Source organism: Paroedura picta, chromosome 8, assembly GCF_049243985.1.
Source record: "Paroedura picta isolate Pp20150507F chromosome 8, Ppicta_v3.0, whole genome shotgun sequence".
Taxonomy (NCBI): Eukaryota; Metazoa; Chordata; class Lepidosauria; order Squamata; family Gekkonidae; genus Paroedura; species Paroedura picta.
The window spans coordinates 80,918,782-80,944,906 of NC_135376.1; the positions used below are offsets into that span (position 1 = coordinate 80,918,782).

General features: G+C 48.8%; 1 protein-coding gene across 3 annotated transcripts in view; it reads left to right on the forward strand.

Annotated features, from left to right (window-relative positions):
* The first annotated feature begins 9,037 nt into the window (after positions 1-9,037).
* MMRN2 (multimerin 2) overlaps positions 9,038-26,125 on the forward strand; it is a 34,462-nt gene continuing 17,374 nt past the window's right edge. For 2 of the 3 annotated variants that reach the window (XM_077350588.1, XM_077350590.1), the window contains exon 1: positions 9,038-9,444. In XM_077350588.1, coding sequence (XP_077206703.1) covers positions 9,185-9,444 — 260 coding nt within the window. In that variant the 5' untranslated portion in view covers positions 9,038-9,184. The remainder of the gene's footprint in view (positions 9,445-26,125) is intronic. The other variant, XM_077350587.1, reaches the window with a different exon arrangement.

Sequence of the window (26,125 nt, forward strand, 5' to 3'; positions counted from 1 at the left end):
AGAGGAGTGAGGTGGGGGGGGGGGGGGGAGAGAGAGAGAGAGAGAAAGAAAGGATGGAGAAATCAGTGAGAGTCTTTTTGGAAAGCATCCAGACGGTAGCCTGTAAAGATGCACTGCAGTGCACTCTCAAGGACGTTCGCAGGACGCTCTCAGACACAGAGAAGGAGACTTTAGCAACCCGGCTTCAGCAAATGGGGATTTTTTTTTTAAAGCCGAGATGTCGAAGGCTGTGGTGGTGGCAGCTGCAAAGGGAAAGGCCACGAAGGCTTGGAAGTGCGGAAAGTCAGCTGCTCCCCTTTTCTCGGCAACCATGAGGAAAACTCCTCTTACAGCCGGAGCCAAAGCTTGCCACAGCTACTGAACTGGACTTCAGGCCTGGGATTTGTAAAAGAAAGGGGCACCGGGAGCCCACAGCACAGGGTGGGACAGGTTGGCCGCATATTCAGCCTCCTCCAAATGAAAACGGCAACATCCCAAGACTGTCCAGTAGGCGGCTGGTGATTCCACCATTTTTAATTTGCGATGCAGTAAATCCAGCAAAGTGGATTTACCACCCTAAAATATGAGAGCCACCGGTGAGCAAGCAGTGATCAACCAGGGAAAAGACCGTATGGAGGGGGGAATGTGCAACAGTCTCTTGAGCGTTGTCCTGCCCTTGCACCCGCCCTCCCCTCTCCATTTCTTGCCCAGCTAGTTTTTTTAAAAAAATGAATCCTCCACATGGCAATGCATAGTGTTGCCACGCAAGATACAGCACACAAAAAATTACAGTATGGCAATGGAGGCAGATTCCCACCCCCTGCAGTGGTTTAACCACCATCTGTAAAGTTCTCTCCAGTGATCCTAAGCCGCCAAACCTCCATCCCTCCTGCTCTTCTCCCCCCCTGCTTGTCCCCCCCCTGCCCCTCAGCCCTTCTGTACCCCACTCGCCTTGGCCTCCAGCCCTATCCCTCCCCGAGCACTTCTTACGCTGCTATGCCTTTGCTGGACCACTGAGATAGGGCCTCACTGTAACCAGCAGCGTCACAGCAGGGATGTCATGGTGGCAGCTGTATAAGAAGTGCTCAGGGAGGGAGAAAGCCTCACTGCAGCTGCTGGAGCAACGGTATAAGAAGTGCTCAGGGGAGACAGGGAAAGCAGGAGTCCAAGGCAAGTGGGGAAAGGAAGGGCTGAATGGCAGGTGGGCAGACCAGTGGGGTGGGGGGTGGAGAAGAGGACCAGAAGGTACGGGGGGGGTGACCCATGAGAGGAGGAAGGGAAGGAGGCATTTTGACAGTGAGGTGAGGGCGGCGGTGGCAGCTTGGGTGGCGGAGGTTACTTATGACCACAAGAGAGAACCTTAATGGTGGCTGAACTACTGCAGGGGTGGGAACCTGCCTCCATCACTGTGCTCTACGCTGGCTGGACGTGTTTGGATTTTTTTTTTTTTGGTGCTTTACCTTCTGTGGCAATGCATATCCATAGGAATGAGTATGCATTGCCATACATAGATTTCAATTTTTTTTAAATTGCGCTAGACCCACAAACCTCTGATTGGCTGTCTGCACTGACTGACAGGCTGAGGACTGGTGAGTAAAAGAGCACGTTGCTCTTTCTTGTGGGTTTTTTTTTTTTGCCATTAGTGAGGAGGGGGAAAGGCGAGACGTGGTGGCAGAGTGTGGAGGGGTGAAATAGCACAATTTAGTATCCCGCAATTGCGGGTAGGAAACATCCCGTAATTTGATCTTCCATGCGGAAATGGCCAAGATGTCACCTACACTTAATATGGACAGGAGAAAATCCGGAAAAGTGGCTTGCACCTGAAAGTCCTGTCGATCCTATATGTATCTTTGGTAAACGAAAACGACATGGCAAGTGTGCAAAGGCTGATTTTCCTGTAGGGCTCATGATTTGCAGGGGAGGATGGATAAATACTCCGCTTGTGTGTGATATGAAAGTCTGGGCTTTCAAGATGTCTGGTTGGTGATCTCAGAGCCTGGCCCCCAGCTAAAACTCAGGACCCAAAGGGAGCCCTTTGTCCAGGCTGTGAAAGCCACTTGGCCTTTAGAACTGCTGGAGGAGAATGTATTATGTTTCCCTGGAGGGAGACCAGCAGTAGTGAAAGGAGATTGTATTCCATATTGCTGTTCAGCTACAGAGAACAGGCGCAAAGCAAATGGCAAAGATTGCCGGGTATTTGTTACAGGATTTGAATGCAAATACATTAGTACATTAGTACTTCATATTTCAAGGTTGGATGTTGATACTGGATAACAGATTCTGGGGTTGAGCTCCAGCTGAAAAAATGGCCATCTGGGATGTCTTTGGGGAAAATATTCAGCGATCCAAAATTCAGCTGCAAAACAAACAGGAATCAACATATCTTGGCAGTGTTAAAAGAGCTTTTTCTGGGCATGATCCAAAGTGCTGATTTTGACCTATAAAGTGGTCTGGGACCAAGCGTGGTTAGATTTCATAGAGATTTCCATTGACGGAAGTGGGAACAATTTCCAAGGATTCTCCCTCATTTGGCAGTACTTCCACTTGCCTTTCATGCTGTTCCTGGAAGGGGGTCTCATGTCCCCCACCAATAGGATTTCAGGGAGCATTTTGGGCTACAGCAAGAAGTTGGAACCAAAGAAGACTTTCTCCACATCCCAAAATTCCTTTTTTTAGTAAAATCCAACCCATGATATTCAAAGGTGGGGGTAGAGCTCTTTGTAAGAAAACTACTTCTGGGTATCCTCGTGTAGTAAAGAAAGGTATTACCGGAGACACGGCTTTTTCCATGAGGCCCCTCCCCTTCCCCATGTCTATTCCATTTGCTCTTTATATGAAAACAAGCAACAAGCCATATATATGTGAAACCACTTGGAGGAACGACATCATGAGCCAAAACTACTGCTGAGCTCCTTCAGAATTCTGAAGGGGGACCTCCAAATTAGCTTCCCATTTCTTTGGGAGCTTCCATGGTGACTTGACTTCAGGGTCAGCCAACCCACAGTATTCCCTCAGCGAATCTTAATTGAAATTTTGTGGCAAAAGCTATATTCAGATTTCTTTTATCCAGGAACAAGGAACTAAAGAGCTACACCCATCACAACATATGGAAAAAACAAGGCCAAGGCTGATGGTGCAAAATAGGTAAAATTAGTTTCTTACTCAGCGTTTTTTTTTAACTGCCAAAAATATTCCATTGTGTTTCACCCCAAAAACAGCTTCTTCAGGGGCATCTATTTGTCCTCCAACGATTCATCTAAAAGTACTATTTACTCTTTTTGATGAATTGTTGGAGAACATGTTGGGATTTTTTGGAAGTTTTTTTTTTAAAAACTGAGTAATAAAATAATTTTACTGAGAGCCATTCCGCACCGGGATCCATGTAGCAAATTGTTTGCTGAACAGAAAATCGCCATTTTAAATACTGGAATTCGGCGTAACGCATACATGCCTTTGTAGTGGAATACAGTTGCGTTTCTATCGTTTCCCACAGGGTTCCGGTCTCTGGAAAAATCGCTAGCCAGGAAGCGCTATTGCTAAGCTGTGTCCCACCCCTGGCCATCAAGCAGCCAATGGGCGGCCGTTATCATGCTCCCAAACAGCCCCTTTCCCTTTAAGGAAGGTTTAAAAAAACACACACACACACACACACACACACCCGTTGCAACAAATATGCATTGATTCATTGCAACGGAGAGACCCATCCAGCTAGCAGGTGGTGTTTGAGCTGCCGTTTCATCATTGCCACGCTCCCCCCGAGTGAAAAAAAAAATCCCCCCCCACGGGCGCGATTTTCTGCCGAAAACAGTGTGAAAAATAAAGTGAAAATAAACCAGCAAACGGGCCTCTGCGATGCTTGTGCTTGGTGACTTTAAACGGAGGGGCTGCAGCCAGGGAAGCCTCGCTGGGTAAACGAAGGCTCGCTGGTGCGTTGATCTCCACTCGCTCGGAGAAAAAAAAAATGGCGATCGCTTCGCCGGAAGATCAGAGGAGAGAGCCAGGGGGAGGGACTTTGCAGAAACCGCAACAATGGTAACGCACAGAACTTTCCCGCTAGTGTTGCAGATTGGTTGCAGGAGTGTAGCGCTTTCCGGAGGGTGAATCCACTTTTTGGGATTTCCCTGAAAGCGCTACAACGAAGCGGTTTTTACAGATCGGTTTCAGGAGTGTTGCAGATTGTCAACGACGTTGTGCATAATGGCAAAACTGTAGCGATTTCAATTAGTAACCATTGTGCTATTTTGGATGAATGCGGAATGGCCCTGATTTTGCACCATCGGCCTTGGCTTGTTTTCCCATTCTGTTATTCAGTGCAGGCGTCATGTTGACAGCTGCCGTCTTAAGGCTGAGTAGGAAAAAGCCATCAAATATCCATTGATTTTTAGAAAAATAACATGGGGCTTTCCTCCTTAAGATGGTGGCTCGGGTTCAAGTGTCTCAGATGCCTCAACACAATTGCACTGCTAGGAATACACAAGTTGTGGATCCACTCACTTTCTGCCTGTCCCCACAGATACTTGGGAATTCTGCAAAGGTAATTTCAGTCTTGACTGAGATGGCCTTGGCTAGCTCCTTCTTGTCAGCTCTTGAAAGTTAAGCAAAGTCAGCCCTGGTTAGTACGTGGATGAGAGACCACAAAGAAGTCCAGGGTTGCAATGCAGAGGGAGGTAAGGGCAAACCATCTCTGCGTGTCTCTTGCCTTGAAATCACTCCACTTTTGCCGTAAATTGGAAGTGAATTGATAGGGGCTTTACGCACCGGGATCTTTGTTGCAAATTGGTCACTGAATGAAAAATGGCCATTTAAAATAGTGGAATTCGTCGTTATGCATACCTGCCTTTGTAGTGGAATCCAGTTGCGTTTTGTAGCGTTTCCCACAGCTTCCGGTCTCGGCAGAAATCGCTAGAAAGGAAGCGCTATTGCCAAGCTCATCCCGCCCCTGGCCGTCAAGCAGCCAATGGGCAGCCGTTAGCATGCTCCCAAACAGCCCCTTTCCCTTTAAGAAAGGTTTTTTTAAAAAAAAAAAAACAGACCCATTGTAACAAATCTGTGTAGATTCGTTGCAACGGAGAGACCCATCCAGCTGCCTAATGTGAGCTGTCGTTTGATCGTATGATCGTTGCCACGCTGCCTCGAGTGAAAAAAAAAAATCCCCCCCCCTCTCACGGGCCCGATTTTCGGCTGAATTAATGTGTAAAAAATAAAGGGACTTTATTTCAGCAAACGGGCTTTTCTGTGGTTTGTGCTTAGTGACTAAAGGTGAAGGACTGAAGCCAGGGAAGCCTCTAAACAGAAAGAGGCTCGCTGGTGCGTTTATCCCCGCTCGCTCGGAGAAAAAAAAATGGCGATCGCTTCGCCGGAAGTTTGGAGGACAAGCTCAGGAGGAGGGACTTTGAAGAAACCGCAACAATGTTAACGCACAGGTCTTTTTCGCTAGTGTTGCAGATTGGTTGCAAGAGTGTAGCGCTTTCCGGAGGGTGAATCCACTTTTTGGGATTCCCCTGAAAGCGCTACAAGGAAGTGCTTTTTGCAGATTGGTTTCAGGTGTGTGGCAGATTGTCTACGACGTCGTGCGTTATGGCAAATCAATAGCGTTTCCAATTGGCAACCATTGTGCGATTTTGAAGGCATGCAAAAAGCCCCATAGTACCCCCCATCACTAGTTGCAGTGCTCTTCATGGCACAGAGATAGGTAGCGGAGGCAGGCTGACTTGTGGCTGCTGATTGGATGGCACCGGCTTCCGTGGCAGCTGATTGGGCAGCAGCTGCCCAGTCTCATTTTAGTTGTAGCCTCATTGTCTGAATCTTCTATCCGCAAGAGCTGTGGCATCAAATAAAAATTAACAAGGCAAACAGCAATCTGTATGTCGGTTCCCAGCAGAAGCGCAGCGATTATAAGGAAGGCCCGGCCTCTTTTCTTATGTTTCCTGAGGAGCAAAATAAATCATCCGTCACTGATGAGACATTTTTGCCTGGCGACTTTTCAGAACGACACATACTGGAGGCGTTAACAGAAAGGCCGAACTGTTAAAGAAAATTGAAAATACTGCAGTAAAGTGAACAATGGCCCATAAATCACTTACCCAGTAAACACAACAGGAGCTGAGTCTACCGGCTAGCCAGTCTATCATCATTTCTCAACCAGAGTCCTGGTGAAAAATGATGCAGGTGGAGATACAAATGGTCCTTCCGTTAGGCAAAAGTGTCCTGGCTGGATTCTTTGCTCCTCCTTTTGCATGAAGAGGGCACTAAGGACAGGAGGAACTTGAGGCTGGATGGCTGGTGAAGTTAACCTTCCCTTAAGAATCTGAGATGAAGGCCTTGTGATGGAATTGCCCTGGGAGACTCACCCCAAAGGGTATAGGACTTCTTCATCGTTTGATTGAAGTTTGGAGTGCTTGGTGGTTCAACAATCCTCATGCCATCGACCCGTGTTGTGGGCCGGAGATCTCCTGGGATTACACCTGATCAGTGCCTCTTGAGGAAATGGATCCTTTGGAACGGTGGCCTCTAGGGCATTCTGGCCCACTGGAGTCCTTCCCCACCCCAGAGCCTATAGCAGTCTGCGGAGGAACTCTTGAAATATTTTTCAGGCTTCAGGGACCCCTGGAAGTGGTGACACGCCCCTTCAGAGAAGAAAGATGTGGGAAGTAGCCAATCAACCGATCGGCCATTTACCATTTTTCTATTGTGGAGAAAGAGACTAGGCCTATAGATCAGGGGCTGTCAACCTGTGGTCCTTCAGATGTTCGTGGACGACAATTCCCATGAGCCCCTGCCAGCAAATGCTGGCAGGGGCTCATGGGAATTGTCGTCCACGAACATCTGGAGGACCACAGGTTGACAACCCCTGCTGTAGAGGGGAAGTGGGCTCCAGTGATGTCAGCAGCCATCAGAACTTCTGGGAAAGGCTGCATAACCTCTGCTGAAATCTCCTGAAACCCCAGGCTTCCCTGGAATCCTGGTCTGGAATCCCTGGCCTATAGACTCCATGGCGTTATATCCCACTGAAGTCCCCTCCTCAGTCTCCACTAGGGTTGTACGATTCGGCATGGTTTGGACACCTCAGCGATCACTGAAGCCCAAAGTGGTGTGTAGGAGGCCAGTGCTGTGGCATGGAGAAGAGGAGCGGTGATGTGCCAGCCAGTGGCTGCATGCAAGCACAGAGCTCTGTGTTTGAATGCGGCCACTGGCTGGTGCGCTGCTACCACCCATCCTCTTTGCACCATGGTGCTGGCCACCTTGGGCTTTGGTGATCGCTGCGGTGGTCGAACTGTGCCAAAGTGCACGACTCTAGTCTCTACCCTCAAAGTCTCCAGGTATTTCCCACCACTGAGCTGGCCACCCTGTTCTCATGCCACATACCATGAAGTGAACCACTGTCTGGGCATGCTGTTAGCGGTTTCCAAAGTCATAACTGTATGAAGGCTTTTCTCCCTCACATTAGACACACCAACTGGGCCTCCATACATGTCCTTTGCAGATGTTACAATCTGGGCTAACATTTAACGTAACCCTCTTCTTAGGAAATAAAATCATAGTTTTGCCAGGGGCATGCATAATTTAGCAGGAGTTTTCAGGGTGGGGCATGGGGAAGGGGAGTGTCGCACAACTTGGCCATGTCACCATGTCCAACGATGCTCTAGGAATTTTTGCAGTCTTGATGGTAATAAACAGAGAGAGTGGGAAATTCCAAGAGAGTCACTCAGCACTGTGGTGCCACTTCTGGACCTTTATTACCAAACTGATCGACATCATTCCCTCCATGTGCCCTCCCCTGCCACTCCATTGAGCAAGGATGAGGGACAGGAGTGTTAGGGATTTGCCAATCCTACAATCACACTACCAGATGCCTACCAGCCATACATAACAGAACTGCGCTTTATCTGTAATTCTCCTAATGCTTGCAGTCACCGTTCCGTATGAACTGGGATAACGCACCCACTTCCAACTCATCGTTATTTCATTTGTTGCGAGATCAGCCAACGACAACATGCGGGCACAAGCGAAACACAAACCAAACATACACAAATCTGTAACAGTTCTTAACTTTGTTAAATGCTGATTGCAGTGGTACAGGGTGGTTAACTAAAAGATTGAAGCTGTCATCTCCTTTCTCATGTGTGCAAGGGCTCACTGCACATGCGCTAAGGTTGCCCGCCTCCAGCACAAGGATCTGGACTGTGTGACTGAAAGTACACTGTAGTGCCCATTTTGTGGCTGCACCTGCCATGCCATGTCAGAATTCCAAATGTGTCCACAGGCTCAAAAAGGTGGGGAAACACTGTTTTAGACCAGGCGTAGTCCAACCTGTGGTCCTCCCGATGTTCATGGACTACAATTCCCATGAGCCCCTGCCAGCGTTTGCTGGCAGGGGCTCATGGGAATTGTAGTCCATGAACATCTGGAGGACCACAGGTTGACTACTGCTGTTTTAGACTCTACTCCCCACTGACCATTTCTCCAAACTGGAACAGCTCCGGGGGCCCTATTTGCCCTATTGTTGCACAACACATTCTGCCTCAAGGGTAAGGCAAAATACCCCTGAATTGTTTCAGGTCAAGAAATCAGCAGGAAGGTGGTCAACGCTGCCTCACTCTGCATACCATGGTACCAGTCCAAATTCAGCTTAGGCGCGTTTGAGAAGCGCAGACCTTCAGAGCACGCTTGATTCAGCCACATGCTCAGGAAAAATGATCTGCCTTCTAAGTTAGGCCCTTTGTCATTAACAATCCGATGTCAGCATATTCCGTGTGTCCAAGTCATGCAGTGTAAGTGTGACATATGGCTTGAGAACCCCCTGACTCACTCAATATTTTCCTTTCTTTTCCCTCACCGTCTTACTAAAACTAACATCCTTTTCCTGTAGCCCAGCAAGAAGGCCGCTGATAAAAGCCCTGGTTCCTGTCCGCCAAGAAGTTCACAGAGCAGTCCTTTAAATAAAGTATATACCTTCTCACCAAATCCCTCCCCTCCTCCCCCAGCTCTCCCACTGTGGTCTTCTGGGCCCACACAGGAACCCCCTCCACATTGTCGGTGGGCCTCTGACATTTCCACCGTAGCTGGGAGGGCTGAGTATTCAGCTTCCGTTCTTTGTTCATGGTCCTCCTTCCAAGTTTTAAGTGAAGGGATGCTGTAAGGGGAATTCTAAGAGTCACACAGTTCGAAAGTCCTGGGAGGTATAAGCAGCAAAGAGGAAGGCAGAATGGTAGCTACGGTTTTACTCCTTTGTGGAATGATTGGATTGGTGCAGTCAGACTCTGTATACTCAAGACCTCTTGGCCACAGGACACAAGATCACCAATTGTCAACTAAAACTCCATCGTCTTTTGGGCATGAGCAACACTGGCCAAGAGAGTTTCTCCACAAGGAGGCCCTGAACCAAGCTTCGGTTCCTGAAACCTCACACCAGCAGGGAGAGACAGACGATGATTACGAAGTTCTTAACACACAACTCGGACATGAGTAAGTATGGGGCCATTTACTTGGTAGCTGCATTTCAGTCTTAGGATATCCCTGAAAGGAAATGGTTTTGCAATCACATCCCAAGAGTTCTAGAGAAACCTCCTTGACAAAAATGCTGCCTTATCTTCTCCAAGCCCTCTGGAATACACACCAGTGCACAGCAGTATCTTGATTAGCTTTCTAAGTCTAGTGATTTTTACAGAAATCAGAAACAATGAAACATATGGCAAGAGCGAGTGTTTTAAATCAGTGACTTGGCTTGTTTTATGCAGAAGCGTTTGCAAAGATGCTCCTACTTCTTACAAACAAATGGTTTTGGTTTGGTGCATTTGAGGAGTACTAGGCAAATCTGGGAGTCAGGACACAATCTGGCCAGAGTTAAATTATTAACACATGAAAAGAAGACTTTGCTTCCATTCTCCCAATGGAACAAGGGGTACTTAGAAGTGGTCCTTCAATGGCTGAAAACTGATGATGGTGGATCTTCTTGGTAGATGGCAAAGCTTCCACAAATGAAATGGCTAACAATAACAACAGTGGCAGATTGCACAAATGACCCTCTAAGGCAGGGGTAGTCAACCTGTGGTCCTTCAGATGTCCATGGACTACAATTCCCATGGGCCCCTGCCAGCATTTGCTGGCAGGGGCTCATGGGAATTGTAGTCCATGAACATCTGGAGGACCACAGGTTGACTACCCCTGCTTTAAGGTGTTCTATTGCACACCCATTTCAGCCTTGGGGGTTTGTATAGATACCAGCCTCTTGGTGGTTGTGAGTATTTTAAAGGAAGCACTATTGGAAGGCTATATTAATACGTTTACATATGACCACTCACTGGATACTGAGGGTAGAGTGCTGCAGATCTACCTCCTGTCTAAAAATCTTAAATGTTCATAAACCCAGGAGGGAAAGCAAAGTGGCGGGAGGGAGACAGTCTCTCCTCAAGGTCTCCAAAGACAAGGCATGTCAGGCACAGCCAGGCCCTGTAAGTAGGTCAAACTGGGGAAATATTAAAATGCCAAAAGACGGGTTGATGAATTTTTAATAGCTGGCCCTCTCACCGTCGAGAAGCAGCGGCCAGCTCTTTGACTCTGCCGCTATTGATACTTGTTCCTTCTCTTTGGAAGGCATGCAGCCCCATTGAGCATCCCCTCCCAGTGGGCTTGGGGGGGGGCTCATGTCCAGAGACACTCAAAGGGAGGACAGAATTCTCGGTTGCTGTGGTCACTTGGGAGGGGGGGGAAGGTTCACAGTTCAGCAAGTCCTGTGACTGCAAAGCCAATTCTGTGCTTGATACCACCTTTGGCTCTGTTCACCCTTAGACCTCTGGAGCTGTCTGGTCCTGAGTCAGCCCTGCTGTCCGTCTGGCCCAGGGCCAAATACTGGTAACTGGCTGGGGGTCTCCAAGGTCTCGCCCAGAGGTCTTGCTGTCTGGGACCCCTGGATATGGAGATGCGAGGGAGTCCTCTGCACAGAGACCCTTAAGCTACAGGACTTACATGCCCCTCCATTATGTTTGTCCCAGCGATGACACTGGAACACCTTCACAGTCACACTGCTGCGACAAACCTGAATTATGTTGGTGGCGTCTCGTTCTCTTGCACCTACACAGAGCTGTAAATCATAGCGGTGTCCGCTCTGCTTATCTATGTTGCTTGATGAATGGGTGTGTTAGCAGCGCTGACATCTAAATTACCACGAGAGCATCGGACACACCTCAGTGCTACCCTTGCAACCTGATGGGGACAAACCAGCACCTGTCGACTTCCAAAATAGGCAGCAGGCGTCTCCGCTGCCCTCCTCTTCAGTTAGGGACGTCAAACTGTGTGTCCAGAGAGAGGACCATGTGCCGGCTCAGTTTTTTGGAACTGGCACACAGTCAGGGCCAAACTGCACGGCACAGGTGTCAAGAGGTGGGCTCAACTCACAGTCATGCCTATGGTCGGGGTGTTCAGTTTGGCTTGGGAATGCTATATTTCCAAGGTCATCTCATTACAACCACAATAATCACTCCCATCATCATGGCATGTCTCCTACTCCTCCTACATTGAGCCACACAGGTTGGAGGGTCTCCTGAAAGTCCAAGGAAAGCTTCTGATTTTGCTCTCTGGAGCAGGAGGATACGTGCCAATAATTCCAGATTTTCTATGCAGGACCAGTGATGTACATGGTCCTTTACAGAGTTTTGGAAGCCAAAAAAGATCAGTCACCTGCCTTCAAAAAAGCCAGTATGGTGTAGTCGTAAGAGAAGCCTTTCTCAACATTTTTACCATTGAGAAACCCCTGAAATACTCTTCGAGAAACTCCAGGAGTGGCATGATCGTGCAAAATATGGTTGGGAAGCATGGCTGTATACATGCCTACCCAGGGTCCCTCCCCTTGCCCCCCTCCAGGCCCATCATTGGCCATTTTGGGAGGGGGGCGGGTAGACATGTCCATATAAGGCCATATCATCCAATAAATTTTAAAAATATATAAAACATCAGTTAACTCCCACCTATTTGGGGAACTTTCCAGGGTTGTCAAGAACCCCCAGAGTTTCACGAAACCCTGATTGAGAAAGACTTCGTTGGGGAGAGACAGATTGGGATTTGGGAGGCCTCAAGTTCAAATCCCCACTCTTGTTAGGGACAGTTGCTGGGTAACCTTGTGCTCAGCCTAACCTACCTCACAGGGTTGTTGTGAGGATAAAGTGGAGGAGAGAATGTAAGCTGCTTTGGGTCCTCACTGGGGCAAAAGGCAAGGTGCCACTGAAATCAAGAAATAAATAAAAGTTCAAATCCCCACTCTTGTTAGGCAAATTTGCTGGGTAACCTTGTGCCAGTCAGAAATGCTCAGCCTAACCTACCTCACAGGGTTGTTGTGAGGATAAAATGGAAGAGAGTAGAGGAGCGTAAGCTGCTTTGGCTCCTCACTGGGTACAAGGTACAAATAAAAGTTGCAAGCTGACTTTTGACTCTGCACAAGAGATGGGAAGGAGAGGATCAGAAAGGATTGATGATGTGAGATCCGGCAGGTCCTACAGCTTTTCTATGATCAGCCTGATGATGAAGCGGTCAGGATAAAGGCTTCCTAGAGATGGCAGATTTTGATTGCTGGCAGAGTTTGAATATGCAGTGAGAGAGGAGCACCAGGATGCTTAAAGAATAAAACAGTATTATTTGTGAAGCTGAACAACTGTGTATACAAAGAGAGAGATGTAGACCTAGCTAGATAGCAAGTTGTTGTCTGCTGTCATTCTTCTATTCAATTGCTGTTCTGGAGGCAAGCAGGGAGGAAGTGTGCTCAAGAAGCAGGAAGTATCCCATTGAGCCAATTGGACACGGGAGGAGATAATTTTAAAATAATCAGGAAGTTCCAATCCAAATATCCATCTCCTCTGATGCCCCCTGCAGGACATCCTTGATATTCTGCTCAATTATGCATGCCACAGATCTTGCGAATTCCAACAATGATGAGGGTTTGGAGGAAGAGAGAGATAATTAAAACTCACTCATTTTGTGCTGCTCCCACCTTCTAGGGCAGTGATGTACATGGTCACACTGAAAATCAATGGGCTGCATTAATCACAACTCATAGGCAGTAGAATTTAAGCACAAGTGATGTTTGCCGGAGCGAAGCCATAACTTAAAAAATCCCTTCTAACAGCATATCATGTAAAGTTTTGAGACTATTCCTGTGAACTCAAAATGTCATTGTTGCAGTCCAGAGATGTTTATCAGATGAAGAACTTGATTTATTTTGCAGCTGTCTGCCTTGCCCTCAGAGCGATAGCCCTGAAGGTAGGGCATGAGAAGTAAAACTTGACTCAACAATGTCAAAAGGTTATCAAAGCTCATACCAAGGATAGGACTGTACAGTACCCAATACAAGTAAAAAATGAGACACAGTCGTTACACAATGCATATGTCGTTGGTGTTGTCTTAAGGTCTCTATGACTTGTTTAAAAGGCCTAGTCTCTGGATCTGATGTCCCTCGACAGATAAGTGATTCCACTAATAAGTTCTGTTAGTGGCCACCAGTCTGACGGATGATGCGGAACAGGAAACATGGGGAAAGTGGTTCCTTCAAGGATCCTAGTCTCAAGACCTATGGTTTAGCTTGCTGGGGGAGGGGACAAATTGCCCCCGTGAAGCTCCTACACGAACCAGTGTGACATGATCTCTGTGGCTAATGCCAGGAAGTATTCTGGCTGGGCCTTTCTGCAGCTTCTGAAGTGTCCCGATGGCCTTTAAGGGCAACACCATAAAGACCATTTATGCACTGGGAACTTCACTGCCCCAGCTCCCGTACAGGAGCACAAATCAGGGGCGGATGAGGTACACCAGGCCAAATGCTCCTCCGTGTGGGTGCAGGAAGAGGTGGGCCAACTTGCTATGACTAAAACTCCAGCCTGCAGCCTGGCATGAAACCTCCAGTGTGTAAATGGTCATAGAGAACACTACAGGAGCTCTGTTGGGAGGTAACCAGTGCATGTGCCACAGTTTTGTTCTGGGTTTTTTGCAGTCCAGGCACAGCTGACTTAGGGCAACCCTGCAGGGGTTTCAAGGCAAGAGACTTTCAGGAGTTGTTGGCCATTGCCAGGCTCTTGAGAGCATGATGGAGTTGTGGTTAAGAGTGGCTGGAGAACTGGGTTTGATGCCCTGCTCCTCTACATGCAGCCAGCTGGGTGACCTCAGAGCTCTCTCAGCCTCACCTATCTCACAGAATATCTGTTGTGAGGAGAAGCAGCATAGGCAATTGTAAGCTGCGTTGAGATGGCTTAGGTGACTAAGAAGTGGGGTACAAAAAATCAGCTCTTCTTCTCCCATCCAAGCACTTACCAGGGCCGGCCCTGCCTGGCTCCCTTGATACGAAGAGATGGGGCTAGCCCCGCACCACAGTACTGTAACCTTATTTCTTCATCTTATTGTTTCCTGCTTTTAGAAGAAGAAGAAGAGTTGGTTTTTATACCCCACATTTCACAGCCCAAAGGAGTCTCAAAGCGGCTTACAATTGCCTTCCCTTCCTCTCCCCACCACATGCACCCTGTGAGGTAGGCGAGGCTGAGAGAGCTTTGAGAGAAACTGCTCTGTGAGAACATCGTCTAACAGGGCTGTGAGGAGCCCAAGGTCGCCAAACTGGCTGCATGTGGAGGAGCAGGGAATCAAACCTGGCTCGCCTGATTAGAAGTGCTATGCCAAGCTGGCTTTTTAAGAATCCTGTTTATTTTGTTGTCATTCATAATAGTTTTAATTTTCAGAAAATAATCCCCATTCTCAGAAGGGAGAACCAAACATTGAAAGCCACGTTTAGGGATGGGCATACCCATCCAGAGGCATGAGTCATTATGCGCACCCACTTCCGTGTTGAGAGGTGGATGACGGGCACCAAAATGTATTTCATTTGTGAAACAGAGTCAGCCATGACCAACCACAGCTTCCCAGTACATGTATGGTAGTCACAAGAAGCGATCTTCATGTGGTGTGTTGTATTACCATGTTTTAAACATGGACGTGATTTCTGCCTCAAAAGTTCCTGACACTGCAGGGGTAGTCAATCTGTGGTCCTCCAGATGTTCATGAACTACAATTCCCATGAGTCCCTGCCAGCAAACGCTGGGAATTGTAGTTCATGAACATCTGGAGGACCACAGGTTGACTACCCCTAAAGCACATCCAAGTGTGGACGAGAGATGAGAATCAGAGGAAACCATTCAGTCACCAGATGGAGACGCTGGGTGGCTATATATAAATACATAACCATCTCCGCACAATTTCCCATACATGGCCATTCCTTATAGACAGCCCTGCTGTGTTCTCACATCAAATGGTTCAACGTATGTCTGGAGGAGAAGGCGGAAGGTCTGTTATTTCTATCCCTTTTCCTGTATTAGTCTAGCTGCAAGGAAGCCTCTCAAAGGCAAGGGGGTGAAGTGACCGGATACGAGGGAGTTCTAAGAAAAGGAAACCTTTCAGAAAATCGGGGGGGGGGGGTGTTTCAATATTGCACAAAGGTCATGGTCATCCTTAATTTTGTTTGAAAACTCAAATGTGGAATCTATATCAGCCAGGATGTTCACTCATTCACAAAGCCTTCTCCTTTGTTCCCCCATGCGCACAAGCAATGCTCAGTCATTAACATAAACAGCACCATGCCAGTTTTGCGCATAAAAATAACCTAGAGGCGTACCTATCGTACAAAGCTAGTTTAACAGCAATGCAATACAAGTTTGAGAGAAGGATTTCTAACTGCTAACTCTCTCAGCAGTTAGAAACTGCCCTGACTCTGCAATTCTCGGCATCCTTGGGCAGTGGGGAGAGAGAAGCCCTGGCTGTTAAAGGTTGGGTTGCCAGCCTCCAGGAATCATAACTCAGCAGAGCTTAAACAGTTCCGTAGGGCCTGCAAAAGGGAGCCCTTCCACCAGGCTTTTGGTTGAGGTCAACCAGTCACTTCCCATTGGCCCCTGAGCCCCCCTCCCATGAGAACCACCACTGACATGTCCATCCTACGGGGCCGTCAGTATGTTACAGTTAAATTTGGATGTTCTCACCATGTTTGTTCCATTATGTTACTGTTCTCCTGACATGACTGTTTCACTATTGTTCAATTTATTATGTTGTCTGTACTGTTTTTTCTTTCTCTCCCATTTCATGTGAACTGCCCTGAGTCTCAGGGGAGGGCGGCATATAAACAAACAAACAAACAAACAAATAAATGACCCCCCATCTGGCAGTGATCAGTTCCCCTGGAAAAAATGGCTGCCGCAGGGAGGGAGGAGTACAACATGTTGGGACAGACCACCCTAAGCCAAACACCCTCCTATGATAAGGGGAGCTAATTCCTGACCGGATGCTCCCTACAGACTCACCAGCAGGGAGACATTATATTGAAGACATACAAAATAATAAAACATGTGAATACATACAATAATTAAAAGTCTAAAACAGTTAAAAACAATTCTACCCTTTTCTGGATTTCATTGGCCAGGAAGGAGAGAGGAGTCTTATTGGCCCGAGATGATGTACAGTTAGTGTTGTGTGTGTGATTACCGATGCTGATTCAAGCAAAATGCCCATGAAGAATCCTGAATCAGCCGATCGACAGCCTTACATGCAACCTAGAAATGGACCAATTGTTGGGCCCTGTTAATGGCCAATCAGCTCTCTTGCTGAGCTGCCTGAATTGTATATAAGTTTGATGAGTTCTGTTTGCTGTTTAGTGTTGTTGTTTTCACAGAAGTCTGCATCTGCCGAACCCACAGACTTAATAGTTGGGGTTTGGCAGCGATGTTATAGGCCTCAGCCATAGGTCTGGTGAAAGAGCTCTGTTTTACAAGCCCTGCTGAATCTTTCAAGATCCTGGCAGGACTCTGATCTCCTTTGGGAGAGTGTTCCACCAGGCCAGGCTCTCGTGAAGGCCAGTCCGAACTCCTTGGGGGAGAAGCACGTGATCATCAGGAATCACACCAGCAGGCACCAGGGATCCCCACAAGCACCGCATTGGGGATCACAAGGCAAGATCTCACTAATGTAGGGTGCTTGTAGAAGTTATAAGTAGCACATCCCTTGTGCTTCTCCTGCCTCCTTCAGAGCTAACACAAAGAAGGTGACATGTCCAGAGAGCTCAAGGGAAGGGAGAGGTAACTTGGTAGCATTGCAGGGTTTGTTAGTTGTTTTCCCACCTACAGGGGTGAGGACCACTTCAGTCTACGGATTCTCAGGTTTTATTTGGTAATGCTACAGTTCTGGAAGAAGCTTTCTGTTCCACAGGGTAGGAGAGAACTGGAGTCCAAATACTTAAAATGAATAAGCCAGAAATGACTTCAGCTGGCTGTAAGCCAAGACGAAATGTGTGAACTCTTGTTCAGAACAGCTAATAGCCAGAAGTATGTCTATGGCTAATGACAGCATAGATCTGATGGGGCGCCATCAGTGCTGACTTGGAGAATGTTCAGGTGATACATTTTTGCAGTTACAGAAACAGCATCCATATAATGCACAGTCCGTAGCTACCTTCTTGCCATTGGCATGGCTTTCCCTGCAAAGGGTCAATCAATGTACAGTGTGGCAGGCAGATGTTGGAGTTGTTCTGAACCATTCTTCAAATCAGATAAAAAATGCAAGAGAGAGATAGAAAAGACATTTCTGAGGGAAGACATTATGGCTTCCTGCTGTATTTTGCACATAGATGATCCCAGGCAAAATCCACGTACCTCCATGTGACACTCTAGGATTCCTCCCAAACACGATTTTCTATGGGTAAGTAGCCCTGCCCTGCAGGTAGATTAAGTAGAGACTGATGGATTTCAGATGTCAGCATCTCCTCTTTTTTATTCTCTGAAAATTTTCTGTGCACCGCCAACTTAACCATTCCTTCTAGTCTAGGCCCTTGTGTTTGTGTGGCCCAAGGAGCTTGGTTATTATTATTATTATTACTTAATTTCAGAATTCCTCTATCTGCATATCCTTGATGTTTTAGGGGAAAGGCCAACCTAAGCCCAGGGCTGTCATATTGTGTCAGATGCTTGTCAAGTGCTTAGTCCTGCTTCAGAGAGATGTGCCATGTCCAATCCCATAAAGGCATCCTAGCCCAGAGGTTTAACCTTTTATCCTATAAGCTTACACCTCAGAGTGACCAAAGGCAAGCCTACAGCTGCTCGTTTTGCCACTGTCTGGATCTGCGTCAATTGGCCCCTGCGGCTTGAATTCACATGCTCCTGGCCACTGGGAGCTCCCCAGGACAACGACTCGCCAGAACTTTCCTGGCTATTTGAAGAGTCAATTCCTCATTCCCCCCCCCAAAAAAAACCCCTTTTTCATTCCACTCTGTCTTGACCCATCTTGAAATAGTGGCTGAATCCCTCCTTTCTTTGATTCTGCCTTCCAAAGTCAAGGCAACTTTGCCTCCAGCTTTTCTTCTTGCTTCCTTTTCTCTGTCATCAGTATACATTAGATAGCAAGCCTGAAGGCTTGACTTAGGGATGCCAGACCTCCCCAGTGGAGGTGGGGGTCCACTGGTTTCCTGTCCACCACCAGCCTGAACAGGCAAGAAGATATAAACAGGACATGCCTATATCACCTGGAAATGACGTGGGCATGTCGGTAATCAGGGGTGGTGGTTTTTGGCCAAAACTCTATGGTAGAAGCTAATTTGGCCATAGAGGTTTTGCCCACAAAGCACAGCCTGGCCCCCCATGTGCCTTCCAGATGACATAGGCATTTAGTTCCAGCTCTTCCTAACCTGCTCCAAGTAAGTTCACCCCCCTCCCCTACTGGCTGTTCCCATGGTCCTGGCAACCCTACTGTCACTTCAATTAACTTTTGTACTGCTCTTGAACTTTAGGTCTTAGGAAATGAGCATTATATCCTGTTGCACTGAGTCCTCAGCTAGTCCGGCCAAGAGACCCTAGCGACCAGAGGCTTTTCTGTTGTGCCGGCCTCAACCAAATCACAGAAGGGAAGCAGCTTTATGCCCTTAAATAGCTGTTTAATGTGTGGAAAGGGAAAGCTTTTTATAGCATGGAAATGGGATGGATGGCTTCTAGCTCAGCCCACCAAGGCCTCTCAGCAAATCCCTGCCTACAAATTGGGGTAGGTGGGTACTAACTGGCCAATGAGAGGCTGTGGAATCCCTGTGGAGGAGGTTCTCACTTTGCAACAGAGAAACAGGGGAAACTTCCAGGGAAATAGATATGAAGTTTGTAGGGTTATGACATTTTAAAAGCAAAAAAGGGGACATATTTCCTGACTACTTCACACAAATGATCACTATGACAAGTCTCAGTTTCAACACACCTATTATTTAAGCTGGGATAGGAATAGTCCTAGCTTTCCAATCCAAAAAGAGAATTTAAAAAAAAGAGTCCAAATGAAGATGGACACCAAAAAAGAGGACATGTCTCCTAAAAACGAGGACACCTAGACCTAGTCTGCACACAATAGATAATGCACTTTCAGTGCACTTTAGAAGTAGATTTTCCTGTTCCGCACAGGAAAATCCAGCTGCCAAAGCACATTAAAAGTGCATTTTCCTGTGTGTGCAGACTAGGCCCTGGTAAGTAGTAGGCCTTTGTCTGGTATAGAAGAGGGATTCAGATATCCACCGTGTAGGTACATAGGACTCGGGGGCTGATAAAGAAGCAGGAACAGAGCAGGTATCCTGTGTTATCTAGGGGGAACAGTGGGGTAGGGACTTGTGAGGGGACTGAGGGAATATCCCAGGAGACAAGCTCATCTTATTTCAATGGGCTGAGATTCTTGGGAGGATCTAAACAAAACAATTGTTTCTCTTTCTCTGTCAGTTCAGTAAAGCTGTAAGCATGCAAAAGTCTGTTTATAACATATGTTCAGAGAGGCAGCTGTATTGATCTAAAGCAGCAGACGAAAATGTAACAATTTTCAGCAAGGGACAGCAGAACTCTGCTTTAAATAGAGCAAAGCTTGAGTCCAGTGACACCATTAAGACCAACAAAGTTTCATTCCAGTTATAAACTTTTGTGTGCATGCATCAGTTGATGGAGGAAGGAGACCAGCCACTGAAGGGCTGTCCCCCGTATTATTGAGTCAGCAAGGCGGTGAGCTAGATTTAGAAGGAAAATTAACTTACTGGGTTCACAGAAAGAGGGATTAGGAAAATCTGAAACATGAGCAGCGGGGTTACTCCAGGGGGGTGGCCCTTCTTGTAAAGATGAAAGTGCAATGCAAACGGCTCCTCTGAATCAGCTGCCACTTTACCACTGATGATAGTGAATTAAGTAGGAACTAAAGATGCTCCTAGAAGGAGGAGGGAGGAAACTCCTTATAAGTAAGTGCCTTGTTCTAGTGCTGGGGAAACCTTGGACTCTGCTCGGAAATAAAAAATCCATTTCACTCTTCTGATCTCCTTGCCTGTTAATGATTCAGAAATCGTGTCTTTGGCTCTGATAGGAGTTTGCCCTATGGAGATTTCGCCACAAAGGGTTTCTGCTACCATTTGTAAAGCTATCACAGTTCATCCTGCCCTAGTGTTCCCCACTCTAGGTTGGGAAATTCCTGGAAATTTGGGGATGGAGTTTGGGGGAGGTGAGGTTTGGGAAGGGATCTCAGTGGGGCATAATGTCACAGAGTCTACCCTCCAAAGCAGCCATTTTCTCCAGGGAGACTGACTTCTGTTATCTGGAGATCCCTTGTAATGGCAGAAGATCTTTAGGCCCCACCTGGAACTTGGCAACCCTATCCTACCCTCAAAAGTATAGGAATAAGTCAAATTCAAGAGATACAAGTGGATCCACAGAGGCCTGGATGGTGCTGTTTTTAGGGCAGGACTTTAGGGCAGAGGTCCAGGGCCCAAAAAATATGTTCAATAGGGGATGCTCAAATACAGGCTATACCTAACAAGGGCAATGGAGCCCATTAGGCAGGAATGGTGGCCTATTATGACTGGCAACCCCTCATTCCTGGGCTCCTGCCCCCTACGGAAACTTGATGTAGCAGTGAGAGCAATAACATGGTGGTAGAAATTATATTACTACAGTGAACTATGCCACCAGTTACTATGATGTAGAAATCTCTCCAGTCTGTATGGCAAAATTCCATGTCACTCATTGCTCTTTTACCCTGGCCACAACCACTACATGTTCCTGCTTGCAAAATTCTCCTGATTGGCAATTCCAACAGTAGTATTTATGTCTGAGTGAATAGGCACAGAACCAAGTTACACGGTGGAACATTTCTGGGTACACAGATAAGACTACAGCAATGAAAAATGTTTCAAAAGTCCCAATTGTGAAGAAGATAAATTAAAAAAACAAAGAAAACCTGAGAAGCCCCATTCTCTGGGAGGTAGATGCCTTCCCTAACTCAACCACATGCTTCTGTCTGCTTTTTTTAAATTGTCCTTTGTTTTTTTCAAGAGGAAGTACCCACCTCTGTAGCCTTACCTACAAAGAGGTAGCAGTATTGGGTGGGCCTGTAAGCTAGCTGCTGACTGACCCTAGTGAGTGGCCAGGTCTACCACCAACCCCCTTCCTCAAGGTTCTTAGGCTTTTCTTAGCATGACTCAGTGCCAGGCTTCTCTTGTGGTTGGTCTAACATCCCATCCACAGCACTCATGTTACCATCTGGGCTCTCCCCAGGGCACATTGTGACTCACTCCTTCCTTGCCTAGCCTATATCATTACTCTTTCTGTGCTAATTTATGTCCAAAGGTGAACCCAGCAATAATAACAAATGATAATCAGACAGCTATCATCAACAAGTTTACAAGAATATGACAACCACTGTGATCAATAAACACAAAACAAGTCATTGCAGAGGAAGAAGAGTTGGTTCTTATATGCCGCTTTTCTCTACCCAAAGGAGTCTCCAAGCGGCTTACAATCGCCTTCCCCTTCCTCTCCCCACAACAGACACCCTGTGAGGTAGGTGAGGCTGAGAGAGCCCTGAGAGAGCCCTGCTGAGAGAGCCCTGCTATCACTGCTTTGTCAGAACAGTTTTATCAGTGCTGTGGCAAGCCCAAGGTCACCCAGCTGGTTGCATGTGGGGGAGTGCGGACTCAAACCCGGCTTGCCAGAGTAGAAGTCCACACTCCTAACTACTACACCAAGCTGGCTCTCAAGGGAACTTTGACTCCCAAATTTTATACCCCCAAAATCTTGGTATGAATATTCCTGGTCTGAAATCTAGCTTTCACAAAATAAATGATACTTAGATGGTTTAAGATATGTAGAACTGGCTTACTGGCATAATCTACGAACTGGAACCTCTTTCCTACAAGCTGGCTAACACTGACCTGAATTTACTAATCTTGGTGGTTCAGTTTTTCTGTAACAAATACCCCAAACTTTGGCTAACTGGCTGCTTTTCTTATTAATTCCCTCCCATGCTTGTCATAAAACTTCCCCATACCCTATTTGCTCTGCTGACCTCAGACTCTGTTTTTGCTTTCTGAGCATTTTCCTTTCTTTCCCATTGTTTCTCATTCAGTCTCCAAAACAAAACTAAAAACCAGAAAGTCCCCATGTAGGGCAATTCTCAGCATTCTGGTTCCTCTGTTCTCACTTGGACTACGTAAGACTTGAAAGTTTGGCCATTCTTTAGAAATTTTCTTTAGAAAGTGCAAAAACAGCTCCAGACAAACCCCACCCTATTTCAATGCACATCTAGTGAAAGTATCAGAATAGAAAGGCCTCTTGACCTTTCCAAATATCCCACATGACGCTAGTGGCATTGTGTGCGTTTTTATGGTTTCTTGTGTTGTTTACACACCTGCCTTTCTCTGAGAAACTTGTATTTATATCTGCATAATGTGAAGGAAACAACCCTACCCCCACCCACCTGCCATGAGATAACTGACTGGCCATAGTTTCAGAAGGAAGCCATGTTGGTTTGCAGTAGAATGGTTAGAAAGGTGGTGGCTGGATATCTCCTGGGATTACAACTGATCTCCAGGTGTCAGAGATCAGTTCACCTGGAGAAAATGGCTGCTGTTGTGTATGTGACTCAGCAGAAGGCTGAGCTTGGGGTCTGGAACAGGATCCAAGCTGCCCCGTTGAGCAGCCAATGAGTTTAAACTAATCAGGCGCGGCTGAGCCAATCAAGGTTCAGCCTAGGGCGTGTCCACCTCTGCCCTGTGTATATATTCAGGGGCTTGTCCAGGCAAGCCCCAGTCAACGTGGTTGCTTCCATCTGAAATCACTTCTTAAATAAAAAGAGCTGTTCTGCACGACTGCGTCTCGCTTGTTCCTGTTCGAACTCACTATTTTACACTGGCGACGAAGGTGGGATTCTAAGGAAACGAAGCTGCTCCTGCACGCATCTGGACAGAGCCCGCCATCCTCGGGGACCCTCTGCCAGCTAACAAGCGTGAGTCCAGCAGCACCCGACCGGCCTCACGAGCCACTGGAGTGGAGCCCAGCCGTCTGAAGGGGGGAACCAGCTGCCAGCTGAATCGCTCAAGCCGGGCCGACAAGCACCGAGATCGCACGCCGCAGCATGGCTACCTTGGGCCAGATCGAGCAGTTTGACTCCAGCCGCCCGAGCCAATGGAGAAGCTATGAGAAGCGCTTCCGCCACTTCCTCACGGCCAACGAGATCACCGGGGCCGCAAGAAGACGGGCGGTCTTCTTGAGCACGTGCGGGGCCGCCACGTTCGACCTGGCGCAGGACCTCTTTGCGCCCGACGATGTGGACGCTGCGGACCTGGACGAGATCCTCCGCCGCCTCCAAGAACACTACGATCCACAGCCAGGGGAGATCGCGTGCCGGTATGTTTTCTACCAGCGTGGACAGCGAGAAGGCGAGTCCATTGCAGAATTCACCGCCGCACTCCGCAACCTCGCCCGTGACTGCCAATTCTCCAATCTGGAAGAGGCACTCCGGGATCGTTTTGTGTGCGGCCTCAGGGACGAGGCCACCCAGCGCCGGCTTTTCGGAAAGAAGGGGCTGACCTTCAAAGAGGCGCTGGAAGACGCGGCCAACGCGGAGGCCGCCAACCGCAGCGCCAGGACCGTCCGCGGACACGAGGCGTCGAGGCACCCACCGGTGGAGAAGCCAACGATGGCCGTCCACCACGAGGACCTGGGCGGGGACCTCGCGGAAGAGGAGGCCGAGGTGGACCACAACGTGGCCCGACCGCACCGCCGTCCAGCAACCTCAACGGGGCCCTGCGCTGGCTGTGCAGGCCCGCATGTACGCAGCATGTGCCGATTCCGCGACGCGACTTGCCGGGTCTGCGGAAAGAAAGGGCACATCGCCCGGGCATGCCGCTCAGAGCCGGATTCCGCGTCCCACCCCGTGGCCGGCGAAAATGCCTACCGCCAACCGAGGGCGGCCCAAGGCAACAGAGGTCAGCGTGAGGTGACCAGCCGCCAGCGTCGCCTGGAGACAAACAGCACCCGGACCGTCATCCTAAACTCCACGAGGAACGGACCCAAGGAGAAGATACGGCTGAGGGTAAGCATAGAGGGAGCCCCTTGCACCATGGAACTGGACACAGGGTCGTCGCTCTCTATAATTTCAAACGCGACCCTCAAGCGACTTTGCCCGCACGGGGGACCCCCTCTCCGCCCCTTGCCCTACATAGTCAAGGATTACATGGGAGGGCGAGTGCCGATCAAGGGGGTGGGGGATTTTCATGTTTGCTTCCGGGACTTTGCGGGAAAATTGCCCCTTGTAATAGTGGAAGGGGAGCGCACCAGCCTGTTGGGGTTAGACTGGGTCGAGCCGCTGGGAATCACGATCGGCGGTATTACTCAAATCCAGCGGCTCCAGACCACCGCGCTAGAGGACATCTGCGGGGAATTCCCAACAGTCTTTGACGCGTCGCTCGGTCGCTACACCGGGCCACCAATCTCGTTGGCCCTCGACCCCCAGGTGGCACCCATTCGCCTCAAGGCCCGGCGGGTCCCGTTCGCCCTGAAGCCCCGGATAGACGCGGAGCTGGACAAACTCCAGGCGCAAGGCGTGCTCGAGCCGGTTCCGAACGCGCGTTGGGAGACCCCGATCGTGACGCCCATCAAGGCAAACGGGGACATACGAATCTGTGCGGACTACAAGTGCACGCTGAACAAGGCGTTGCAGCAGCACGCGTACCCAGTACCGGTGATCAGCCACCTCCTCGCGTCCCTAGCAGGGGGTAAGGTTTTCGCCAAACTTGACTTGGCCCAAGCGTATCAGCAGCTGCCCGTTGACACGGCAGCCGCGGAAGCGCAGACAATCGTCACTCACCGGGGGGCGTTTAGAGTTAAGCGTTTGCAATTCGGGGTCAGCGTGGCCCCCGGAATTTTCCAGAACCTAATGGAGGACCTTCTCAAGGGGATTCCGGGGGTGATCCCATATTTCGACGACGTCCTCCTGGCCGGGAGAACCGTCCCGGAACTCGCCAGCCGACTCCGGGAGGTCCTGCACCGATTCTCCGGGGCCGGGCTGAAGGTGAAGCGGGAGAAATGTCGTTTGGGCGTCCCCAAGGTGGAGTTCCTGGGTTTCCTTATCGACGCGGAAGGGGTCCACCCGACCGAAGACAAGGTGAAGGCCATCCAGAACGCGCCACCGCCGAAAACCAAGCACGACCTCCAAGCCTTCCTGGGCCTCCTGAATTTCTATCATTCCTTCTTGCCCAACAAGGCCACCGTGGCAGAGCCTTTGCACAGGCTCCTCGACAAGAAAACTCCCTGGGTCTGGGGTCCCTCACAGAAGGCCGCGTTCGCCTCGGTCAAGCGACTCCTCACGTCCGACAGTGTACTGGCACACTTCGACGAGGCGCAGCCGGTCGTCTTGGCCTGTGACGCATCGCAACATGGCATCGGCGCCGTCCTAGGTCACCGCCTGCCCGACGGCCGCGAGGCCCCGGTGTCCTTCTACTCGCAGACCTTGTCATCGGCTGAGCGGAACTACGCACAGATCGACAAGGAGGCGCTCGCTATCGTCGCTGGAATTAAGAAATTCCACGACTACCTCTACGGCCGCCGGTTTACGATCGTCACGGATCACAAGCCCTTGCTCGGCCTCTTCACGACGGACCGCCAGACGCCCCAGATCCTGTCCCCGCGGATGCTGCGCTGGTCCATTTTTTTGCATGGATATGACTTCAGCCTCGTTCATCGGCCTGGCAAGTCCATCGGGCACGCCGACGCACTCAGCCGACTGCCGCTACCACAGGTCGACGCAGACCCGGCCCCTGCTGCTGAGGTGTTGCTGATCGACTCCCTGCCTCAGCAACCCC